The sequence below is a fragment of the Hippocampus guttulatus genome, chromosome 9, assembly GCF_054856545.1.
Source record: "Hippocampus guttulatus isolate MCC_2025c chromosome 9, RoL_Hgut_1.0, whole genome shotgun sequence".
NCBI lineage: Eukaryota > Metazoa > Chordata > Actinopteri > Syngnathiformes > Syngnathidae > Hippocampus > Hippocampus guttulatus.
The window spans coordinates 12147600-12171242 of NC_141269.1; the positions used below are offsets into that span (position 1 = coordinate 12147600).

Here is a 23643-nt window from a genome sequence, read left to right on the forward strand (position 1 = left end):
CCCGAACGGCAAGTGCGCTTGGAATTCACATTTGGCTGCGGGTCCGATGGATACATGTGCGGATTAGCAATCGTTCAATCACCCAGACAATCCTTCATTTACATCGGGGGTATCTAAAACCATTCCCAGTTGGGTTACATCTGCATGAAGGACTATAGGTGATGGCACATGCCCCGCAATTAGCCCCCGCCTCCGCAAAAACAACAACAACAACAAACCTACAGGACGAAAAGTCACTTTAAATGTTTAAATAAATAGAAAAATGATGAAATACAGGCAAAACTTTATACTCAGGGTTCGTGGGGCGCTCCAATCTGGTCTCTGGTCATTCTGTGTGGAGTTTCTCCTCGTGCTTGCGTAGGTTTTCTGTGGGTATTCCATCTTCCTCCCACATTCAGAAATTCTGCTTCATCGGGTAATTGAAGATTCGAAATTGGATTGGATTGGATAAACTTTATTGTCAAATGTACTGTAGGTGTAACATACTGCACAGATGAAATCGGATGTGTCAAAATCAGGCTTGGGGGCCAGATCTGGTCGGCCACATCATTTTATGTGATCCGCTAAAGCAAATCTCAACATCAACTTCCATGATTTCTGCTAAAATTTACCAAATCAGTTTTATAGTAATTTGAACAACGATTATCAATATCTGATGTTTTAGTGAAAAAACAAAGGCATATTGAGATGTAGCACAAAAAAATAATGTAAAAGAGCTGAATTGCATCTGTGATTTAAAAAAATAAATGAGTACAAAAATTGTTGACGTGTTGTTAATGTGCTGATTCGTTGATGGGACTAGCTGGGAGAAACTTTTTTTCAAAGCTTTTCTCATGTAACAGATGGACATCCACACATTTAGCTGGAATACAAATAAATAATTCCAAACTAAATGTAGTGATTGCACTGTAAATGCCCATGTTAGACAAAGGTGACTAAATAATGCCGTCTAGGCACATACATCAAGCCAAGCTATTTATTTCCATTGCAGCATGTTGTCACGTGTAATCATACATACTGCATATCACTCTGATTCAGAACATAGCTTGTCAGAACATATGGGCCTTGAAGAGCATCTGGACATTTGTAGGATGACTCACACATTGTGTTCTTCAACGATAAAACCAAAGATGGATGCGTGAAGAGCACATCATCTTTCATATGAACCTTCAGTGCCCTCACAGTGACGACTCACACACTTGCCATTTTGTAGCTCTCCCTTTCATTTCATCTTGAATTTGGCCTTCTTCTCTGACAGCCAAATATCAAAGTCAGCTACAACATCTGGATTCCCACGGGCAGAAATTAACATGCAGCAAACCCGAGGCAGTTATAGTCACATGTTTAATTTTTTTTTTAAGATTAAACACTGCACTACGATACAATCAATTCGGGAAATAGGTATTAATCATCTGAAAATATTCAACACATTTCCATATTGTAAAATAATGTGTGTGTGTGTGTGTGTATATAGAGAGAGTGAGAGTGGGAGAGAGAGAGAGAGAAAGAGAGAAAGCACATTTTTATAGGTGGGCAGCTCCATCTTGGTGACGTTGACATTTTTTGAATGCACTCACACAGTAAAGAGTTCAAATAAAAACTGCTCTGCCAAAGTCTGAACCTCAGTTTCCAATTTTTTTTAATTGCATTATCATACATCAGGTACAAATGACACAATCAGTTACAAGGTAGGTTGCTCAGTCGCTTTAAAGGTTTCAGGTTGTCAAGGAAAGAGACCAAACATTTGCAAAATACAAGGTAATCCTTCATTTATTGTCTACGTAGGCATCTACTGCAAGTACTTTATGTACAAGGACAGTAAGAGACTTGTGATGACTTTGGCAATAAAGCATTTCTGCCCTCATTCAAAAAGATAACGCGTCCTTCAATTCTCTTAACTGGCACTGACTAACTTCTATGAAGGGACCACAGGAGTTATCGAAAGCCTTAGCGTGTACCATGTACCTACGGAAGCAGGAGTCTAAGAAAGAAAACAAACCCATTCACTCATACTTTACAAGTAAGATGTCTTGATTAGTATCTGGCCATAATTTAAAAAATGAAGAAAAAAAAGACTTAAATGTAAACAATGTAAAACACCAACATAACATATTTTTCTGGGAATTATAACAGACAGAAAATTTTGACTTGCTGACAATCTTCATGCGTAATATGTGTGTGTGTGTGTGTTTTTAAATTAAAGACTTCAAAAAAATCCTATGAGGTGGTATGTGTGAAGGGTGTCGATAAGATGATGGATAAAGTTGGCCCAGCTAGTGAGGAGAGAGGATAAAAACATGGGGAGCGGGGGGTTGACGAGGAGCAAGAGATTTAAAATGAGATTCAACAATGCAACTATGCAAAAAAACAAACAAAAACAATTTAACAGATGTACCACCTTTTCTTGGTGTTTTAGTTTATTCTATCACTTATCAGCAGCTTAATTTTGTCCAGAAAAAAAGCTTTTAATATGTTCTTGAATATATTTACATTCATTTGGCAATTCTCCTGCCACCAATTGACATCGCTGTCCAATCACGGGAATGAATTTATATCCATACTCCATTTTTAAAATAAATTTTAAAAAATGTCTTTGTAAGAAGAACTCAAAACATAAGACAAATATATAGCTTTCGTTGTATTGTGATGGTATGCAGGTTCATGTCAGGTATGCAATGGGTCAAATTGTTTCGTTCAAGACGTTTGCGGCTCCCATTTTCATATTTGCGAGTGACATTGCGTCTCGGTGGAAGGGATTGAAAGAGTTATAGGAAAGTTGATGGCCAACATTGGACAATTCTTCACAAATGTGATTTATTGTCCAATAAAAGTCAATTAAAATGACTTATCACTTCTCAGTATATGATGTCAAATTATTCATTAAACTAAATTTGACATTGGTCAACTCAATAATCATTAGTTCTTGGCCAATATGGTCACCCCAGTTTTTCCTGAATGCCATGCAGAGATATTTCAATTCAAACTGAAGAACGTGTATTCAGACCAAAGTCAGCCTGGCTAGTCAGGAGACAAATGGAAGCACCGGGTACTTTACGGTGTTTGTATGGCGCCTGTGTTACGAGCTAGTAAGGAAACAATGATTGTGTGTTGTTACGTGGTCTGCAGCGGGTGTGCTTCATGGCAGGAGAGATGAATGGAAAAACTACGGCGTCTGGCACATTTGTTTGGCACGGGAAAGATGATTTGCTATATGCTGCGAATCAGATACGTCACATATTGCAGGAAATAAAGTTTATATGCGTGTGTGCGTGTGTGTGTGTGTGCGTGTGTCTGTGTGAGGGGGACAGGAAGGCTTCTTTTTAATTCATTGGCTGAAGAAGCTGGAGAGATAATTGACAACAGCTACAAAAGCAAAGCTAACAAAATACCAAACACAACATTTAAGATTATAAACCCCGTTGTTAATGAGACATTAGCAAGTGGTCCCACTGGTCAAGAGCGACAGAAGCAGCATTAAAGGAGCACTAACAATGCTTCAGTGCTCGTCGCTACCTAATCTTGGAGGTGGATTCGTTAAACATGATAAAGCCACAAAATCCTGATCTTGTGGCCAAAAAGGGGGTGTGATACATGTTTAGGAGTCAATTGAGGACATGCAATAAATGAGCGATGAATCTCTGCAAAGCTCCACAAATACGCAAACCTTGTGCTCAAAATATTTCAAGTAATAAACAAATTATTTTTACCCTAAAAATGATGCTCAACTGTTTTAGCACAGTTGTATTTCGTCGGGTAAAAGAAAAATAGTCATGTTGTCAAACATTAGCCATGTTAATCTTATAATATGCAACTCTGTGGAACTACCGGTATTCATATGACCAAATGTTCATAAATGCACTTTTGTTTAAAAAAAAAAAAGAAAAATCAATTTCCACAAAGATGGCAAGAAAATGCTAGAATTTAAATCTGGATGATTTTCAGTTAAAAAAAATATCTAATTAATGTTTACTTCAGTGCATTTTTTTGTTTCTAATAAATGCTACTAAATTCTCATGATAACAACTTCTGGTGGGATATGTTACGGACTCTAGGCCAATGGGGAAGTGTGCCGAAAGTCACAATCGACCACCTGAAAACTAAAAAAAAAATAAACAAAATAAAAAAACTAGGCTATTCAAACCCAACACAAATATTATAAATACTGAATATAAAGATGAAGAGTGAAAAGTTAAGATGACGCAACGGGCGCATCCTGTTCCTATTGTTCTCGCTGACTGAAAGTCTTTAAAAAGGGGCTTGCATTTGGAGGGCAGAATTCCTTTTTGGTTGAAATCGACAATGACATTTCAGCGGCAAGCTGCATGAAATGTCTCACATGAGCGATGCTCACACATGCTTGCTTGTCCAACACAACTTGAATTCCCACGACGATAAGCCGTGTTCATCCAATCAATCAAAATGTGCAATTTGCGGTGTTAATTGAGCTCTCGTTAAAAAGATGCTACACTGCTAAACTGCAGTTTCTCATCCTCTCAACAAGATAAGAAAAGCACATTTAGATCTTGGTATAAAAATGTGCTAGATTCTTTTGAAATACCCCATGAGGATTATTTACAAAGATGTTCTACACTGATTTAGACGCGTTCTGGATCATCTCGAATGACAACGATGAGGATAATTCAAACATTTATAGCTTCGGGAACAACAACAAACAAACATTATTCTACTTTTGACAAATCGAACGAAAGATTGTTTTCTAAAACACAACATAATGCATAAAAAAACTGAAACTTTACATCAGATTTTTAGTGCTGCATCCAAGAAAATTAAGGTCTCGTTTATATTAACCCTTTCAGGGACAGCGGTTACTGCAGTGGACGGCTTCTCATGTTATCAGGTTACGGGGTGCATGAAAAGGGGGACTGCCACTGTTGTTATTTTCTAAAAACAGAAAGTTAATGACAATTTGTCGACCTCTGTGAGTGGGTTTTGTACTTGTGAATGATTTATAGATGCACTGTAAACTTTTGGTAATTAAATTAAACGTATGTGAGATATGTCAATGTATCCTTTGAGTTAAAGTCAAACGGTTGATAAATTTATTTATAGACATAAATAAATTAAACAGGCAGAAAGCTGTAAACATGATACAGGAACCTAGAATGAAAAGGTGCTTTTTTTCCCAACGCCTGCACCATCTCGCCTTCAATATTTGGCTCCGATAGCTTTCCTTCCCAAGGCAGAAGGTACCTTCGGGCTATTCCTCATTCTTCATTAAAAACGAATTTATGAACCACAGACAAGATGTTTGTGTGTGTGGACAAGAAGGCTTCTGAAATAAGTCATACAGTACAAGCACCTACAGAATAAATCCATGCTTTGAACGCTCCTTTTGAAATATTCTTGCTTCTTTGACACCCCGCCACAAAATTGGGGATTCCTTTACGTCGTTTACTGGCAGTTACAAACACTGTTATGTCTTAGTGTGTCCAGTTTTGGAGTAAACTTTCAATAAAAAGGACATCATTGTACACAATACATGCTCATGAGTAAACTAAAAGAAATGACGTCTTGTGGCAACAAACCCTAAATCAAAGCTAATCTAGAATCGCAAAATATGCCATCGAAAACAAATCAGCATGCCTTCTTGTGATTAGAAACGATACATCGAGTTTTGTAATGTCAAGTGGTGGTCGCATGTTAGGGGTTGTTGCTTTGTATTAGTGGATGGCAGTGAGGAGAGGAGATCCTTGCCGGATGAGTGCGGAGCAGATGAGACATTTGGCCATCCTTCTCATGCGCTGTTATTGAGAGACGGGTGTACAAACTGCGGGTTTATGAAGGAGAAGCCCGCAAACTCGGCCTGGTCGATGTTTGCGATCACCAGCTCGTCAGGAGGTGTGAGCTGAGGCTGCGTGCGCGTGAAGAACTTATCGAAGTTCTCAGCTCCTTTGCCACACTGTATTGACAAAACAAATACACACACAGAAAGGATACACTTAAAAGAAGGTAGAGAAACGAGAACAAAGTTTGCAACCACCAAAATAAAACAGCTTAATAAAATGTGTGTCCAAACAATGATGCTGAAACGCTGTAGTATACATGCCAGGCCTGAGGTGGCGCTGTAACACTGCCAAAGTGACTCACCAAAAACAGAAAAAGAAGGCTGTACGATATAAAGAAATTTATCTTTTGGATAAAATAACAATGAGGCACAACTTCTGCTCTGGAACAAACCAAATCTGACATTACACCAGATACATAAGGACCCCTCTTCACTCATCTGCTGAGAAGACCGAGGGACTTTGGTGATCTCCAAAATGGGCGCTACCAGGTTTGACCAAATGTGCGCCATTCAAGAACTCTCTAACCAGCGCACCACCAAATATCGCCGCAGACCCGAGTCGCTCCTCAATAGCGAGGGGCATCGCACCGCCCATGTGGCCCGCGAGATCACAGTTTGCTCTTTTGCCCTTTTTGTTTTCCAACTTCTACTTGTCATCTCAGACTTAAATCGGGGTGAACTTCCCACAACGCATACATTCAGGGGCCAACTCGAGACAAATCTGTAAGTTTACTCGATGCCAAATTTACTACTTTTGATAGCTACTTCCATCCATTTTCCGAACCGCTTGATCCTCACTAGGGTCACGGGGGGTGCTGGAGCCTATCCCAGCCATCTCCGGGCAGTAGGCGGGGGACACCCTGAATCAGTTGCCAGCCAATCGCAGGGCACACAGAGACGAACAACCATCCACGCCCACACTCACACCTAGGGACAATTTAGAGCGTCCAATCAGCCTGACATGCATGTTTTTGGAATGTGGGAGGAAACCGGAGCACCCGGAGAAAACCCACGCAGGCCCGGGGAGAACATGCAAACTCCACACAGGGAGGCCGGAGCTGGAATCGAACCCGGTACCTCTGCACTGTGAAGCCGACGTGCTAACCACTGGACTACCGGGCCGCCCTTGATAGCTACTGAACATCTAATTTATCTTTAACAAAAGAAAGATTACATGGGCTGTTACCAATATTTTAGAAGCCACATAAAATCATAAAAGTCCTATAAATTGCTTTTTAAACAGTTTCCAAAAAGATGCATTTGGAATACTTGAGAATGCTTTTTCTGATCTACCCCAAATTGTTTTGAAATACTGTCCTAATAGATTGTCTGTGTACAGCATAATGTCTTGCAAAATTGAATATACCTTCAACTAGACAGTGTGCACATTGCAAGAAGTGTGCAACCATTTCCCACTCTAAGTTGGTAACGTGCACGAAATGTTCCATAATGAAGTGGGTTGAGGCAAACTCTTCGCCTGAATATTCGGCGTCTGGTGACGCGTAAAAATGGAAAATAACACACCTGACTATTATCATCACATTACATGCTCCACATCTCATTCACATCTATGGCAGCGGAGCGTTCACAAGAGCAAATCAGCATTGCCACGGCTGCAGAAAACTAACAAACTAACGGGACTCATTCAATGTGAGTTTTAGCTTGGTATGAACAATTCACACACGTGACCAACAACTACAATTAATTTTCATGCAAAAGTATGACAGCGCGTGCATGGTTGCTTGACTAATTAAAAATGGTTATTGGATTCATATTATATATACATATTCAAATACAATTCAATTCAATTCAAATCAGATATCGGAAAAACACGAGCCAAAGTTCATTGAAGAGTAAATTAAATTCATTAAATTGTCCATTGACGTGAATGGTATTCCCTTCCATTGCTATGCAGATGACTGCCAGATCTACGTCCCGCTGAGCAAAAAAGACACTTTCTCATTGAGGCCACTTTTATGCTGTCTGGAGGAAATCAAAACCTGGATGGCACTACATTTCTTGAATTTCACTGAAAAGAACACAGACGTGATGGTGTTTGGTCCCAGTGGCCCTTGTACATCCCATCCTGCCGACTTGGGCCCCCTGGCTCCTTATCTTAAACCAAAAGTCTTGAACTTGGGACTTAAACCAGACAGTGATTCCAAATTGGACCGGCCAATGGGTGCCGTTGTTAAATCCAGCTTCTTTCATCTTCGGCAGCAAGCCTCTCCTTTCTCAGCAGCACTTTGAAACAGTCATTCACGCCTTTGTCACATCCTGGCTGGATTACAATCATGCACTTTACTTTGGAGTGAGCCAATCCTCCATTAAGCATCTCCAGTTGGTCCAGAATGCTGACGCTCACCTCTCGAACGGTACTCGTAAGAGGGAGCACATAACTCCTACTGTGGCATCCCTTCACTGGCTCCCAAGAGGTACCAAAAACTAAGCGGAGGAGATCGAGCCTTTTACATTGCTGGTCACTCTCTTTGGAATGACCTCCTTCTGAACCGAGGCATTATTCAGTTATTAATCCATCCATCCATTTTCCGAACCGCTTGATCCTCACTAGGGTCGCGGGGGGTGCTGGAGCCTATCCCAGCTGTCTTCGGGCAGTAGGCGGGGGACACCCTCAATCGGTTGCCAGCCAATCGCAGGGCACACAGAGACGAACAACCATCCACGCCCACATTCACACCTAGGGACAATTTAGAGCATTCAATCAGCCTGCCATGCATGTTTTTGGAATGTGGGAGGAAACCGGAGCACCCGGAGAAAACCCACGCAGGCCCGGGGAGAACATGCAAACTCCACACAGGGAGGCCGGAGCTGGAATTGAACCTGGTACCTCTGCACTGTGAAGTCGACGTGCTAACCACTGGACTACCGGGCCGCCTCAGTTATTAATTAATTTTTTTAATTGTTTGTTGTTGTATGAATTATTTTTGCTCCGTGTAGAGCACTTTGTATTCAGTGGTGGTTGTTTTTAAAGTGCACTATGAATATAGTTGAGTTGAGATGAGTTGAATCGAGTTGAGAATGTGAGAGTGAGCGTTTGTTCATCTGTGTTTGCCCTGCCTGCCTCTTCCAGTGTCAGCTGGTATATGCTCCAGCTCAACCGCGAGCCAAATGAAGAAAAGCACTATAGGAAATCAATGGATGGATTAGCGTTTTTCAGTCTGATGCACACATGGAATGGGGCCTGTTGTTTCTGAGTCAAGAAGTAGTGCAGAACAATTTTCACATCAGCTCTGAATGCTGCCATTTGCATTTGCCTCATCTCGTGTTATTTTCATCGACGACGACGAGATGAATTGGTTGTCGCCCCCTGTTTTTCATGATGACAAAGTGACGGTAACAAGCAAAACACGGCACTTTGATGACTGAGTCATGATGAGACGTGTGCGGGATTTCGTTCACCAGACCAGACTACGTGGAAATGTTACTGAGTGGTCAGTCAGACGTTCATAATGCACACTGTACAAAAAGACTCGTTTGTATTTTCTAGGCAGGCAATGTGGCTCTCATATAACAGCTTTGAAGATTCTGGATTTAATGGCTACATACTGCAGTTTTTCATAAATGAGCGGTGCATGTTGTATTCTGTACAGTGTGTACATTAACCGGAATAATCACACATAATTCATGGAAGCCTCTAGAGTTGAACACACTTGATGTAAACAATGTTTCGTCTGTTTCATACTGTTTTCAACCACGAGATTCCAATGTACTCATTATAAAAATAGTTGATGATAACAGACTGAAAAATAAAGCCACTGGAATTCAACAACAGCGAAGAAATATGTGGATAACGGTAGATAAGAATGAGTTTGTCTCCTGACCTAATTGGTGGTCTAAATCTGCTCCTAAATAAATTCAACTTGCTTGTGGGATGTCCCTGGCTGCCCTTATGTGTCTACCAGTTCTTTCCTTTCCTTTTCCAATTAATTAAGATCTGAGTCTTGTTCAGACAGAGCGGCTTATTTAGGTCAAGAGAGATTCATGACATGTGCTCGGCCATGTAGGGCTCCTTCTAACTTTGTTCTGCCATGTTTTGGCCTGGACGCACAGCGCTAGGAGCAGAAGCCTCGTGGCCGCTCACGACTTCTCATTCAACCTCCAATCATCTCATCACCTTAAGCAGCTGTCAAATGAAAAAAGGCTTCCATAAAAGCGCCAAGACCAGCAAATGTGCACACTGTCGCCATGTGAAATGGACAAAATAAAGTGAACAACTACAGATACAGAAATAAAAATGATTCGGGGGCTCTTTTACAAAAAAAAACACTGACAATTATCATTAACACACGCCATACAACCACATACTATTTGTAGGGATGGATACAAAGCCCGTGTTCATGTTTGTGTCAATTGTATGTAAATGTGCAAATGCGCGGGCAGAAATGTTTTTTGTTGCGCAGCAACACACTGCTGTCTCGGCATGTACAATTTTGTTTTGCTGACATTCTTTTTTAATTGACAAAAAAAAAAAAAAACAGGTCAATACGAAGAAGCACAAACGTGTTTATGTGTCAGCCTTATTCAAAGGTGGTATTTTTACCGACAGGTGACAGTCCCTCTGAGCCACTCTTCGACACAAAAAAAACCAAACAAACACTGGTGGTGGTATGCGTATGTACGTGCGTGAGAGATACCTGATGGGTAATGCTAGCGTCCTTCAACTGTCGTCTTGAATCCATCACTTCCTACCCTTTGCCCAAGAGAGGCGGCACATTTCTTACTTTGACCTCTCATGTCCATCTTGGGATTTTTTTGTTTTAACTCCACGATTGACAACAGAATAGAAATCTTCAACAGCACTTGCTTGACGTGCAGGATGTTGTTGAAGATTTTTAAAAACTAAACATGTTTATCGCTGTTCTTCTGATCATTTTGTGGCATAAATTTTGACATATTTTACTGTGGTGGCCTGGTGCTCGTCTTGTTAGCGTGTCAGCCTCATAGTGTAAGAGGTGCAAGGTTCGATTCCGGCTCCGGTCTTCCTGTGTGGAGTTTGCATGTTCTCCCCGTGCCTGTGTGACTTTTCTCCAGGTGCTCCGGTTTCCTCCCACATTTCAAAAACATGTGTGGCAACTTAATGGAACCGAGCTTGCAAATCCACCTATGTGTGTATGGTTTTGGGAAGTGTGTGTTTGTGTTTGTTTGTGTGTTTGTGTGTGTTTGTGTGTGTGTGTCTACACATTTCATTTTGCCGCTGATAAATCATTTCGCCCCAACATATTCGTGTGGTAAGTCCTGTTTTTCATGACTTGAAGCCCAAGATGTGACAGAGCATGTCATGATGGGGACATGGACCACTGCCTCTGCGCCATGTTGACTCGAAATGTATCTCTTTAGACCAAGGCATTCATGCCCTCATTCTCATGTTATGATTCAGCCAAATCTTACAGGTTGATGCCCCATGCTCTTGATACATTGTCGGTGACAAAATGTAGGACATGAGATTTTGACCTACTTTCTCTCATCTTTAATTTTGACCTACTTTCTCTCATCTTTAATCTCTCTCTCCCTCTCTCTCTCTCTCTCTTTGCATGTACACAGCCATGCACGCCTCTGCACTCAAGCATATTAAAATAAGTCAGCTACTTAGGATGATAACTATTGGCTCGCCTCCATTTAGGGTCGTGCCAACACACTCGCTCTCACGTGCTGTAACTACCTCGCTCCCTCTACAGCCACGGCTGTGAGAAGCGCTCCACTCTTCACCTCATCTCATCATCCAACAGTGAATTGTTTATTAGCAGTGAAGACATTTCAACTCAGCGTATGTTTCACCAAGATAAGCAGTTGGTGAAGACAGCAAGAAACTCCCAGACTTTATTTTCACCTGATAGCGGATCAGCTGAAAATCACGTGATGGACTCTTATTTCCGATCACGTTATCGCATCAGGACATCCCAAGTTCAGTGTCACCTTGTGCTGAATAGCACTGGAGAAGCACGACTTTCCTACATGAGCATGATTTCTTTAAGTGCAGGGTTGATACCAACATAGATGCCGTCATGTCAAAATGTAAATAAATCCTATTTAGTCCATTAAGTGCTGGCCAAAATAGGCAATGTGTCAATGTCATCTTGCTCGAGTGTGTACCTTCATTGTCTTACACAGCTGCAGTGAGTCAAAACTGAATGTATCGTAATTCATGCAAGTGGCCACAAACCCCATTCGCTATGTCATCCGTGGCCACTCTTCCAGGTTGTTTGTGCAATGACACAAACCTCCCACTCTTCCTTTCTCATCCTCTATTCATTACAACTATCAATCAACAGCTTCTACACTTGACCTAGTTTCCTCCTTAAAGCCATGAAGCATGTCGGTTATCCATAAGTGGGCGTTTCTTGCTCACACCGCTCAATGGATGTTGTTGGTGTTGCCTGGGTAACGACATCCCGTGATGGATGAACACTTAATGAGAATGCCTTGATGCTCATTCTGACACAGAGTTTTTATCCGCGTTGAATCTCTCAGCAGGATGCAGTGAGGGTATTGATTGCAATTGTGCAGCTGTCGCAGGCAGATGAAATGGGATTGAGCAAGGATGGGTCTGCATAAAAGAGGGAGACAGAATGGGTTGGAGAGGAACGGTTGGATGTAGTCGAGTGTGAAGGGAGTATAACAATACCTATTTGCTGGTAATGGACTCCACAGTGCCATATTCCAGAGCTGAGATGGACGTGATCGACCATTACATAACAGATGATGACATTCATCCTGGCACGACCATTTCTTATTTTTTTTCCACATCTCCAGTAGAGCCGTGCAAACATTCACTGTGCTACGATAGTGCCAACACACATGCATTGGTTTCCCTTCAATGTAGAATTGGACCAGAACAAAAGTGGACAAGCACACCAGCAATAAGCTTCTATTCTTTTTCCATTTTTTGAAAACGTGCACTCTTTGTGCACCAGACACATATAAAGTATGTATACGGGACATGCATACCCAGCTTGCCCCTATTCCCACAGCACCCACATTATTCTAACATACGATCTTTGAAACTGAAAGTCACGCATACGCGCGCACACAACACGAACATCACACAAAGGTGCATCCATTGAGCAGCTGGAGGCTGCAGGGAAAGTCAGGCCGGGAGAGTTGAAAGAAGAAAAGAAATACTGTATTCAAATGTGTAACACACACACACACACACACACACACACACACACACACACACACACACACACACACACACACACACACACACACACACACAGGCCTTCCTATGACTAATTCTACCTGTACTGCTTATATTTGTTTTATGTTTGGGTTGACAAGACTTCCCTCATTGTACCCTTCTTAAATAATTGACAAGGTGTGCATTATACATTGGCATATGAAGATTTGGAATTATTCATGGAGCATACCGTATGTCACGTGCACTTTGTGCTATACCCTGTCCCTACAGCTCTGCATCACAGGGTTAACTTTTGGCCTGTTTGGCTTTATGCGACACCTTTTTCTGAAAGGTCAGCAGGACAAGAAGAACATGCATGGACAACAAGAATATCCACCAGAAGTTACCATGAGGTAAGTGGATTTGATTCACATTTAAAGGAATTCAATGTACCATTGTCCAGGGTTAAAATTTGATGACAGTTGAAGATGATCGCCTGTAGCCATGACGACGATGATGATGATGATGACGATGAAGATGATAATCATGTTTCAGCCATGCTTACCACTGTTACTGCTTTCTGCCTGCTGTTTTTGCCATCGGATTGATAAGACTCACAGGACTGGTAGTTACCACCGACTAAGCATGACAAAATTATTGTAAACAATACAATGATAATGTTCCTCATGCTGGGGTGCCAATAATGCCTGTAAACGATTGCCTGGTAAGTTCCATACATCTAACGGTAACAATGAAGCTGTTTAGTCTTGTAGCCCCTTGATGGACTGAAATGACTTGTTCTGTTTGGTATTCATGAGCTACCTAAATGGCTGTATCTCCCCGACGACCAGGCGAAGGGAAAGCAGTCGGAGTGTATCGATGGATGGCGATTTGTCATAAATACAGGAAACGTTATCATAATGTGGTGATGTAATATAGCATTACAACAGGCTAATGTTGTTCACAGCTTAGTTTAGAAAGTGTTGCTTAATAACGGACACGTGAATGAAGTATGATCGAGTGTTGAAATGTGTTGTTTAAATTTTACCTTACAGCAATATATTTCAAAGCAGTCTTTCTGTTATATCACGGTCGTCGTACATGTGTGGGCAAATGTGAACAGCATGGAATTATTTTTGTGCTTTCATTGGCGTATATGGCTGAAAACTGTAACCAATCTCTCTGTCAGAGTTAAAATATTGGTTGCACTGCACTGCATTCATTATAGTTGACACTTGAATATCACTTAGTTACTGCCAAATTTCACTTTTATGAATGAATAAATATAACAATGATCTCAGATGCTTGTTGAGGATACAACCAACTGTATCTACTCCCCAACCCGGATATGTTCCTCTACCCTTAGAGATAGTCTCGAAGATGTCCACCCAGTGTTGCAAAGGGGTATCAATCAAGACACTCCCACAATATCCAGGGCCATGAGGACACTCCCACCCCACACCCCCTCAACTCCCAGGTGGTATGTCAAGGCAAGCCCAACTACAATATATACTCTCTGTGCTATGGTTGGAATTGTTTGGCTTTGTACACCAGCTCAAGTTCCTTCCCTGCTAAGTGAGGTGACATTGCACATCGCTTATAAGCTTCTGTAGTGAGGAATAAAACCACCAAGCCCCCCCCCCCCCTCCCCCATCCTCTATCCAACCAACCACATGATCACCAATACATTCATCCATATCCTGTATGTAACCACCCAGCAATCAACCAATCATTCATCCGGCCGCCTAGACATTCATCCAGCTAACCACCCACAGAGCCATCTATTCATCTGTTTACCACTCTTCCCACCAAAGCATCCTTCCATCCATCGGCTCATACGCCAGTTATTTATGTAACCAATCACCGCTACAACCAAACTCCACTGTATCTATCCACATACCAAGTACATCCATCCATCGATGTACTACGTTATGGTCTCCATTGAGTGAATAATCTTGCTACTATTTATGTGCACAGGACTTACCATTTTGGGCTTGAAAGGCGGCTGTATCTCCTTGCTCTCAAGACGTTCCCAGTCAATACGTCTGAAGAAGGCATGTTCTCTGACATCCCGCTCTCCTTCAAGGCCACAGCCCAGACGCTTGGATGGATGCTTAGTCATTAGCTGTTTCATGTACAAAACAACAAAGTGGATATGGTGTCAAAACAAGTCTATCACATGGGGTAATCTTACATCACAGTTCTACTATAAATGTTTTGTTTTTGTTTTGTTCTAACTCTCTCCAGAGTAATTTTTTCACTAATGTGTTCCTTAATGTGATTCCACTGCCTTTCTAGGTCACTATAGTGCAACAACACAGAAGGGCTCGAAAATAAGTGACATAACCATCATTTTTTTAAAAATGTGCCGGCTCTTTGTTTTGTTTGTTTGTTTATTGAACATAAAACATATATACAGTAATAATTTGACAGAAAATAAGGTAGATAAAAAAAGAAAGAAATCAATCTTCATACAACACAGTTATTATGTTCAAGGGAGTAGGAAGAAGTAAAAAACTTATCTAGTCCTACCCCGTTATGTGATTGTATCTAATAAATCATTTTTATATCAATCAGAAAAGAAAAAAGTAAGAAGAAAGAAGTCTCCATTAAGGCTCATACTTTACCCTTAACCGTGATATTTTTACAACTTTTGGTTTGTATCGGGATTATATACTTCCACACCCTGACACTCTTGTGTCAATTTTCTCTTGTATTCATAATGGATATTTATATACCTTTCTCTATTTATCAACTTAGTTCTGATTTATCATTATATTTAATGTTTTGAATTTATCATTTTAACTCTGATTGATGTAGGTTGTTTGTACTATTTTTTTGAATTTGTTTTTGAACTCAGCAAGCGATTTACTCATTTTCAGGTCCGTTTCGAGATTATTCCACAGATTAACACCTTTGATAGATACACTTCTTTGCTTGATGTTTGTTCTTGTTTTGAGTTTTTTGAATAAGTTGGTACCTCTTAAATCATAGCTGCTTTCTCGAATTTCGAAAAACTTCTGAATGTTTTGGCAGAGCAGGTTATTGTGTGCTTTGTACATTAATTGGGCGATTTTAAAGTCAACCAGGTCATAAAATTTCATCGTATTTAATTTGATAAATAGTGGATTTGTGGGTTCCGTATATTTTGATCTATTAATAATTCGAATTGCTTTTTTTTGTAGGTTGAGAATAGGGAGTGTGTTTGTTTTGCAGGCATTTCCCCATATTTCCACACAGTAGGTCATATATGGTAATAATAATGAAGTGTATAATGTGTACAAAGATCTCTTATTTAGCACTTCCTTGGTTTTGTAGAGGATCCCTACGATTTTGGCTATTTTTCTTTTTACGTTATCGATATGTGGCTTCCAACATAGTTTTGAGTCTATTACTAGGAACTAAGAAACTTGGTTTCATACGCTCTTTCTATCTCAATTGAGTTTACCATAATTTTAGCTTGGTGTTTGATTGGTCTTGTGCCAAAAACAATTAACTTCGATTTTTTCAGGTTAAGTGACAATTTATTTCTGTCGAACCAGTTTTTTAATTTGTTTAATTCGTTTTCCCATTGGAGTTGTGCTGCCGCTTTTAATCACACCAAATATCATATCCGGATCTTGTTTTCCCTCTTCATGTTCATCAATTCATGAATATGATAGAATACCGGACAATTTAGCACTGTAGTAGCCGGCTAACGAAGTGTATACGTGGTGGCCATCTTGGGGAGGTACGTGCCAAGTAAACTACCTAAAACCATTTATTAATTGATAATGATAATGATGATAATTGATAGAAGTAATTTAACACTTTTAAATCACTCATTTATTAAAAGACTCTTTCCATTTAACTCATTCAGTACCAGCCATTTCTAGACCAAGTCTGAAAAGACGTTTAAAAACGTCTTTGGGAGTGAATGAGTTAAAGTACTTGTTTCATATTTTAAACACATTACCACCTCTAAGCTAAATACAAATCACAGAAGAGTCAGCTTTGGAATTGACTGGACCAAGACACTCGGCTATGATGAATTTCTGTTTGCATAGCTGCAATTTAAATCAGTATACTGAAAACAACATTTATCTTGTGTCCTGTCAGAATTTGCATTAACTCACAGTGTTGTTGACACTGACCAAGACACTATGTTCCAGCATATTATGTGCCTGACTTGCTGTTCCCCCAAGAGACCCAGTGCCCCATATTCACACACTATTGTCTAAATAAATCTTGTAACGCATAATGCATTCATGATCCCATTATATCAATACTGAACATGTCAGTTCCATGCATCCTGTTAAAATTAGTCATTATTGTGTGTACAAAGTATAACATGGAGCTGCGGCCTCTTAAAAAGCCTCAAGCCAGTCTTTCACTGAGTGGTGAATGCTTGTGAACGGTTGCGAGCGATTCACATGCATTTTAAGCAAGTAGATCAAACAAACGAAATAGCTTTTATGGGGTTGCTGGCTTCGTCAAAATGATCAGAGCGATAGATTTGTGTAACTGAGTACAGCAATGTGTTTGTCTGCCACCAACACTTTCAAATCCATCTCACCAAATTTCATGTTGTGCCTGCAGTGCGCCCCCATATTTTTCACGGTGAAAACCATCAAAGTAACTTATGGTGAATTAAATTAATTGAGAGGTAGTATACAAAGAAAGAAATTACACAAAGTGGACAAAAATACATTATTTTCATTTCATTTACCGTATTTTCCGGACTATAAGTCGCAGTTTTTTTGATAATTTGGCTGGGGGTGCGATTTATACTCTGGAGCGATTTATGGCTGAAATTATTAACACATTATTATATCATTTCACATGTTATTTTCACATTAAACCACAAGAGGCCGCTCTAGACCTGTATAAACCACGATGAGTCTGACGTAAGCGACGTAGAAGAAGCGCTGCATCTTCTACCTCCGGAGTTGGTGGAGTTGCTTTAAAGTGATACAGAGGATGAAGATTCCAATGGATTTAGTGATTTGGAGTGACATTGATGGTTTGGTGAACTTGTTAGCATGTTCTTTATGCTATAGTTATCTGAATAACTCTTAATATGTTACTTGAACATACCAGGCACGTTCTCAGTTCGTTGTTTATGCGTCATGTAATGTTAGCAGATCGTACACTTATTCAGTGTGTTGTTTTCTATTTTATTTTTATTTTAAATTGCCTTTCAAGATGGCATGTATATTCTTGTGTTGGATTTTATCAAATAAATTTCCCCCCAAAATGCGACTTATACTCCAGTGTAACTTATATATGTTTTTTCCTTCTTAATTATGCAATTTTTGGCAGGTGCGATTTATAATCCGGAGCGACATATAATCCGAAAAATACGGTACTGATAATTTACTATTTGGGAAAATGATGATGACGATGATGGTAACTGTACAGAGCTAGTATGTTTTACAGTGCAGGTTTAATGGACAAAAAAAGGGGGTTCTTGCAGTGTTTTAATAATGCAAGTGTGTATGTCAAAAATGTGTGAGAGAGGGACAAACCAGATTTAAAGAACATATATTCTTATTTACACTGAAATAGAACATCTATTTCTTTCAGAACAAAAATGCGAGAATTGTAGAACAAGCAGACTTCCTTGTACATGAATTTAAATTACGTTGGCTTCAATGAAGAGCGCCACCGACTGCACTTAAAATTGCTGATATTCACAAGCTTCGCCTGAGACAAGTTGTTTTTTGTTTTTGTTTTTGTTTTTTGGGGTAGGGGTGGGGGAACAGAGTGGAGTGTGCTGTTTGAAACCACACATTTTGGATCATTGTGACTGATGCCGCATGTCGAAGGGAGGTTTAAATCGCCTCACATTAACTTTTTATATACAGGAGAGCCACCGCTTGCTTGACCACAGAAAGTGGCATATCTGAAACACGCCAGTGATGTATGGAACCTTTCACTCACCCCTTTGCAGATGGAAACAGCCTCTTTGGACAAGGACTTTGGGTAGGACACATTGTGCTCCATAATGGACTGGAACAATTCATCTTCGTCCTCTCCATCAAAAGGAGGCTGCGAATGGAAGGCGCGTGATGTTGCTGAGGGTTGGCGGTTCACCCATTATCAAACATGAGATGAATACGTACTTGCAGTTCTGAGACCACAAACAACATTTGCTAAGTGGTGCCGCGGAGCGTGAGAGGGATCCAACAGTGGAGCTATTGGGGATTTTTAATCAGGGTTTTTTCTGACATACAAATATAAAATGACCAAATTTTAAAACTGCAGTTCAAATTCAATTCAATTCACTTGTATTTAGAGAGCACTTTCGAACAGCCATCGCTGCATACAAAGTGCTGTACATGGAGCAATTTAACATATACAATAAACAGTAAAACAAATCGGTAACAAAGACGGTAGAAAGCACCGAACAGTAAAACCAAGAACAAATCTAAGTCATGCTGAGTCGAATGCCAATGAATACAAGTGAGTTTTGAGGAGGGATTTGAAGATGGGCAGCGAGGAGGCTTGCCGAATGTTCAGTGGGAGGTCATTCCAGAGAGAGGGACCAGCAACAGAAAAGGCTTGATCCCCCTGAGCCTCAGTTTAGTTCTTGGTACTTCTAATAATGTCTGGTCCGCAGACCTGAGGCGGCGGGCAGGTGTGTAGGGGCGGATGAGCTCAGAGAGGTAAGGTGGCGCGAGATGTGCCAAATGGAAATTACAGTTGAATTATCAATTGTTGTACCGTCAAGAATAAGGTCATTTGTATGGAATTGATTATTAATTAATTGCATCTTTAAACAACTAATGTTAAATGTAGTGAGCTACTTTTCAATTTTCGGATCTACTTATCAACTTTCGATCCATTTTCAATCGTGTATAGGAGGATATGGGCCATGATTTGAACCCGGGAACCCTGAACTGTTTGGCAGACGTGCGAACCACTGTTACAGTGGTTCGCACGTCTGCCAAATTCAAGGCAAAATGGAGTACAGTGAACCATTGCCTATTCCTTGACTTTATACCATTTGAAAGCAGGTCTAAGTTGTGGCACAGGTGGTGCAACGCGATCTTAGTGAATTTGATCAAGGCGTAGGCAAACAGAGTCTATGCTCGTTTGTGTGCTGGATGTGATTATATTTCATTCATTGAAGTTTTGAATAGCTAGAGTACAGGACTTCCATTCATAGAGAAATTTGTTGCAAGGAAGTTCCCCAAAGCAGAACTTTCTGAGCAAAGGCAGCAGATGGCCCAGCATTGTGCTTTCCTCGTTGGGTGGTTATCATCAGTAACTCTAATCTGGATGTTTCGACAGTTCAGGAAATGAATTATTTGTCGTTTACACTCCACTAGGCTTGCTTGAGATAGCCCGTCTGCGTCATGACCTCTTTACCCAGTTCCTCACGCACTCAGAGGCATGGGGGCATCTCAAGTAAAAAGCTATGTTCATTGAATTTAAAAAATTATGGATTTGGTAGCATTTGTTGAAAATACAAGGTGGTCGAGCGCCTCAAGTTTTGTGCTATGCAAATCATCGCTTGGCCGATTTTCTGTCTTGAGCAAAAGTTCTGTTATTTGAGACAAAAGGTGCAGCAACACTTGTAGACCTACAAAATAACAAAATTAACAGGCCTACATTTGTCATCTGTTGTGAAAACAAACTAATAGTTTGGCGGTTTACTGAGTCACGTGGATATGAAATGCTTTGTTTATTCTATTCGTGTGTGTGTGTAAGAGAGACTCACCTGTCCAGCTAACATTTCATATAGAAGCACTCCATATGCCCACCAGTCGACAGAGCCTCCATATGGCTGGTATGCAATAATCTGTGGAGTAAAAAAAGAGAAATATGACAACTATCATTTTTTTTCTTCAGGTAGACTGGATGTAATTTGATTAAAAAATACAATGAATGAATCAAATACACCTGAATGCTGGGTAATATCTGACCTTTATAGTTAAAGGACATTCCTTCCGGTAATGCGCAGACACACACATGCATACATTCATTATATTTGCATGACACACACGCCTGTTTAAATATACGTTTGCTAATGCAACTACGGTCCTTTAATTGTGTGTACTGCTCAAAACATACACGTACGCACGCTTGTAAACAGGTTGAAAAAAAAAGCGCTTCCAGCTCTGCAGTCCCGAGGGTTGCATGACTTCCATGTGTTAACAACGCTTCCCCACACCCACCCCCTCCACCCCTCACACGATGGCAAGCACGTGCACTTTCACACTGACGTTGCACACTGACCACAATATAAGAATGTCACCGTTTCCGGGAGAAGAGTAGAAAAATAACACACACACAGCATTTTATTATGTCTCTTCAGAATCAGAATCAGAATCAGAATCATCAGAATCAGAATCATCTTTATTGGCCAAGTATGTAGAACACACAAGGAATTTGTCTCCGGTATAACACGCTGCATTAGTATCATCGTAAACAACAAAATCATTGAACCATTTTAGAGTGACCAGTAGCAGTATTTGTAGTACAAGAAGAGTGACTACGTCAGTGACTGTTTAAGGAGTTAATGGCTAGAGGGAAGAAGCGGTTTAAGTGTCTACTGGATTTGGTGCGCATGGATCTGTAGCGTCTGCCTGAGGGGAGTAGCTGGAAAAGGTGGTGGGCAGGGTGCGGGGGATCCAGGAGGATTTTCCGTGCCCTTGTCTTGATTCTTGCAGTGTGCAAGTCCTCAAGAGTGGGTAGGGCGGTGCCAATGATTTTTTCCGCCGTCCTAACTGTCCGTTGAAGTCAGATTTTGTCCTTTTTTGTGGCGTCCCAAACCAAACCGTGATGGAAGAACACAGGATTGATTCGATGACTGCCGTGTAGAACTGTCGTAGCACCTCCTGTGGCAGGCCATGCTTCCTCAGCAGCCTCAGGAAGTACATCCTCTGCCGGGCCCTTTTCAGGATGGAGATGGTGTTGACTTCCCACTTCATGTCCTGGGAGACTGTGATTCCCAGGAACTTGAAGGTCTCGACGGTTGACACAGGGCAGTTGGATAGTGTGAGGGGCAACTGTGGAGAAGAATGTTTCCTGAAGTCCACGATCATCTCTACAGTCTTGAGCGTGTTCAGCCCGAGGTTGTGTCGGCTGCACCAGAGCTCCAGCTGCTCCACTTGTTGGCGGTACGCAGACTCGTCACCGTCTTTGATGAGACCGATGACCGTGGTGTCGTCTGCGAACTTTATGAGTTTGACAGCTGGATCTGTTATTATAGCTCTCCGAAACTAAACTAAAATCTGCATAAGACACATGAGCTTGGACAGCAAGTTTCTTCAACAAGAAAATAACCCTGCATAGCTCTTGACCAAATGTGCAAGAGCGTCCCTAAACGTCTGCGGTCTGCAGACCATGAAAATGAGGTTTTTGTAACGCTCAAATGGTGTGCAAAAGTTGCGCAAAAGAGACTCCGTGCTATCACACCTACTCAGGACGAACCTGCTTCAGCGGACTGTTTCGCTCTGCTCAGGAAGGCCGAGTTGGTTATTTTTGCATGAACTAAGTAATTAAGTGCAAACCCCCCCCCCCCCCAAAAAACGCAGTTTAATTTCTGAAAGCAAAGATGAGGCGGAAGTTGACTGGAGTGGTTGCTCTTGTAGGATATTCATTGATATTCAAAGGTCATTGGAAAGATAATACTTGCTCTTTGTGTTTTGAAGTCAGTCGCGGGGAAAAGTCCACTGATGAGATCGCTGACATCCAGACCGTAGAATCGTACCTGAACACGATCCAGGTACGAAATGGCCAAGTTTTTCAGAAGTAACTCTATTTAACAGTCCTGTATTTCCTATGGCAAAAAATTGTGAAATATTCAAACAAATCAAAGGTCGCACAGCCTCTCGTTCCTGGTACCAATGTCAAATCCTGAAATGTTTCAGGGTAGGTGATGACCTATTGAGTGCTAACTACTAATGGTTGTCAAGTCATAAATGTACAAAAAAAGTTTTCACTTTTGCATATCCCCCCCCCCCCCCCCCCATTGTCAACAATTGGGTACCAAAATAAGTGATTCATGCTGAAGCAGTTTTCAACCACCACTGTATCCTTGTGTCCCTTGAAAGGCATTAAATGAATCTAAGTTATTATTAAGGATGGACCTAAAAATAGCCCACCAGTTGCTGTCATTACTTCTTTGGAGCAGCAATAATCAAATTGGAAAAGAAAACTGCATTATGTACGTTGACTCAGCAAAGACTGCAGGAGAAACGTGATCTTCCAGCTCCAAAGCTTGCCCAAAAAGATAATCTACCCTCTTCCCGAGTTGAACGTTTACCTTGTGAATGAAACATTGGTGAGCTAAACGGGACTGTACTGCTTGGTGGAAACATCAGAGGCGCTTTAGTATCTCCCCTGTATTCAAAGGTATAACTTTAGACTCGGGAACCGACACATGCACAGTATGCTAATTCAAGGACCTGGGTTGGCCTCGAAAGAACTTTCTTCCACATCATCCTGGATTTCCGGTGAACAATGAAAAGGAAGAAGAAAGGAGGTAAACGTCCTTTGTCTTTCCTCCAAGTTTTTAATTAGCTCGCAGGTCAAAGACTGCAAGCTGAGGGAAATCCTGATGATGAAATTCCTGAGCACGGCTGTTATAATCCTGTTTCCCGCCAGACCTGTACTTGAACTTCTGCGTGACCTCGCAGCTACAAACAAAGTCAACGCTGCCTGTCGTCACACAAGATTATGTCACTGTTAGAACATGAGAACGAATACA

At 41.0% G+C, this 23643-nt stretch overlaps 1 protein-coding gene across 1 annotated transcript in view; it reads right to left on the minus strand.

Moving 5' to 3' along the window:
* Positions 1 to 1622: 1622 nt before the first annotated feature.
* LOC147200350 (protein kinase C alpha type-like) overlaps positions 1623 to 23643 on the minus strand; it is a 97248-nt gene continuing 75227 nt past the window's right edge. The window contains exons 14-17 of the mRNA XM_086120771.1: positions 20650 to 20730; positions 18867 to 18974; positions 14929 to 15069; positions 1623 to 5920 (exon numbers count right to left, since the gene is read on the minus strand). Coding sequence (XP_085976897.1) covers positions 5756 to 5920; positions 14929 to 15069; positions 18867 to 18974; positions 20650 to 20730 — 495 coding nt within the window. The 3' untranslated portion in view covers positions 1623 to 5755. The remainder of the gene's footprint in view (positions 5921 to 14928; positions 15070 to 18866; positions 18975 to 20649; positions 20731 to 23643) is intronic.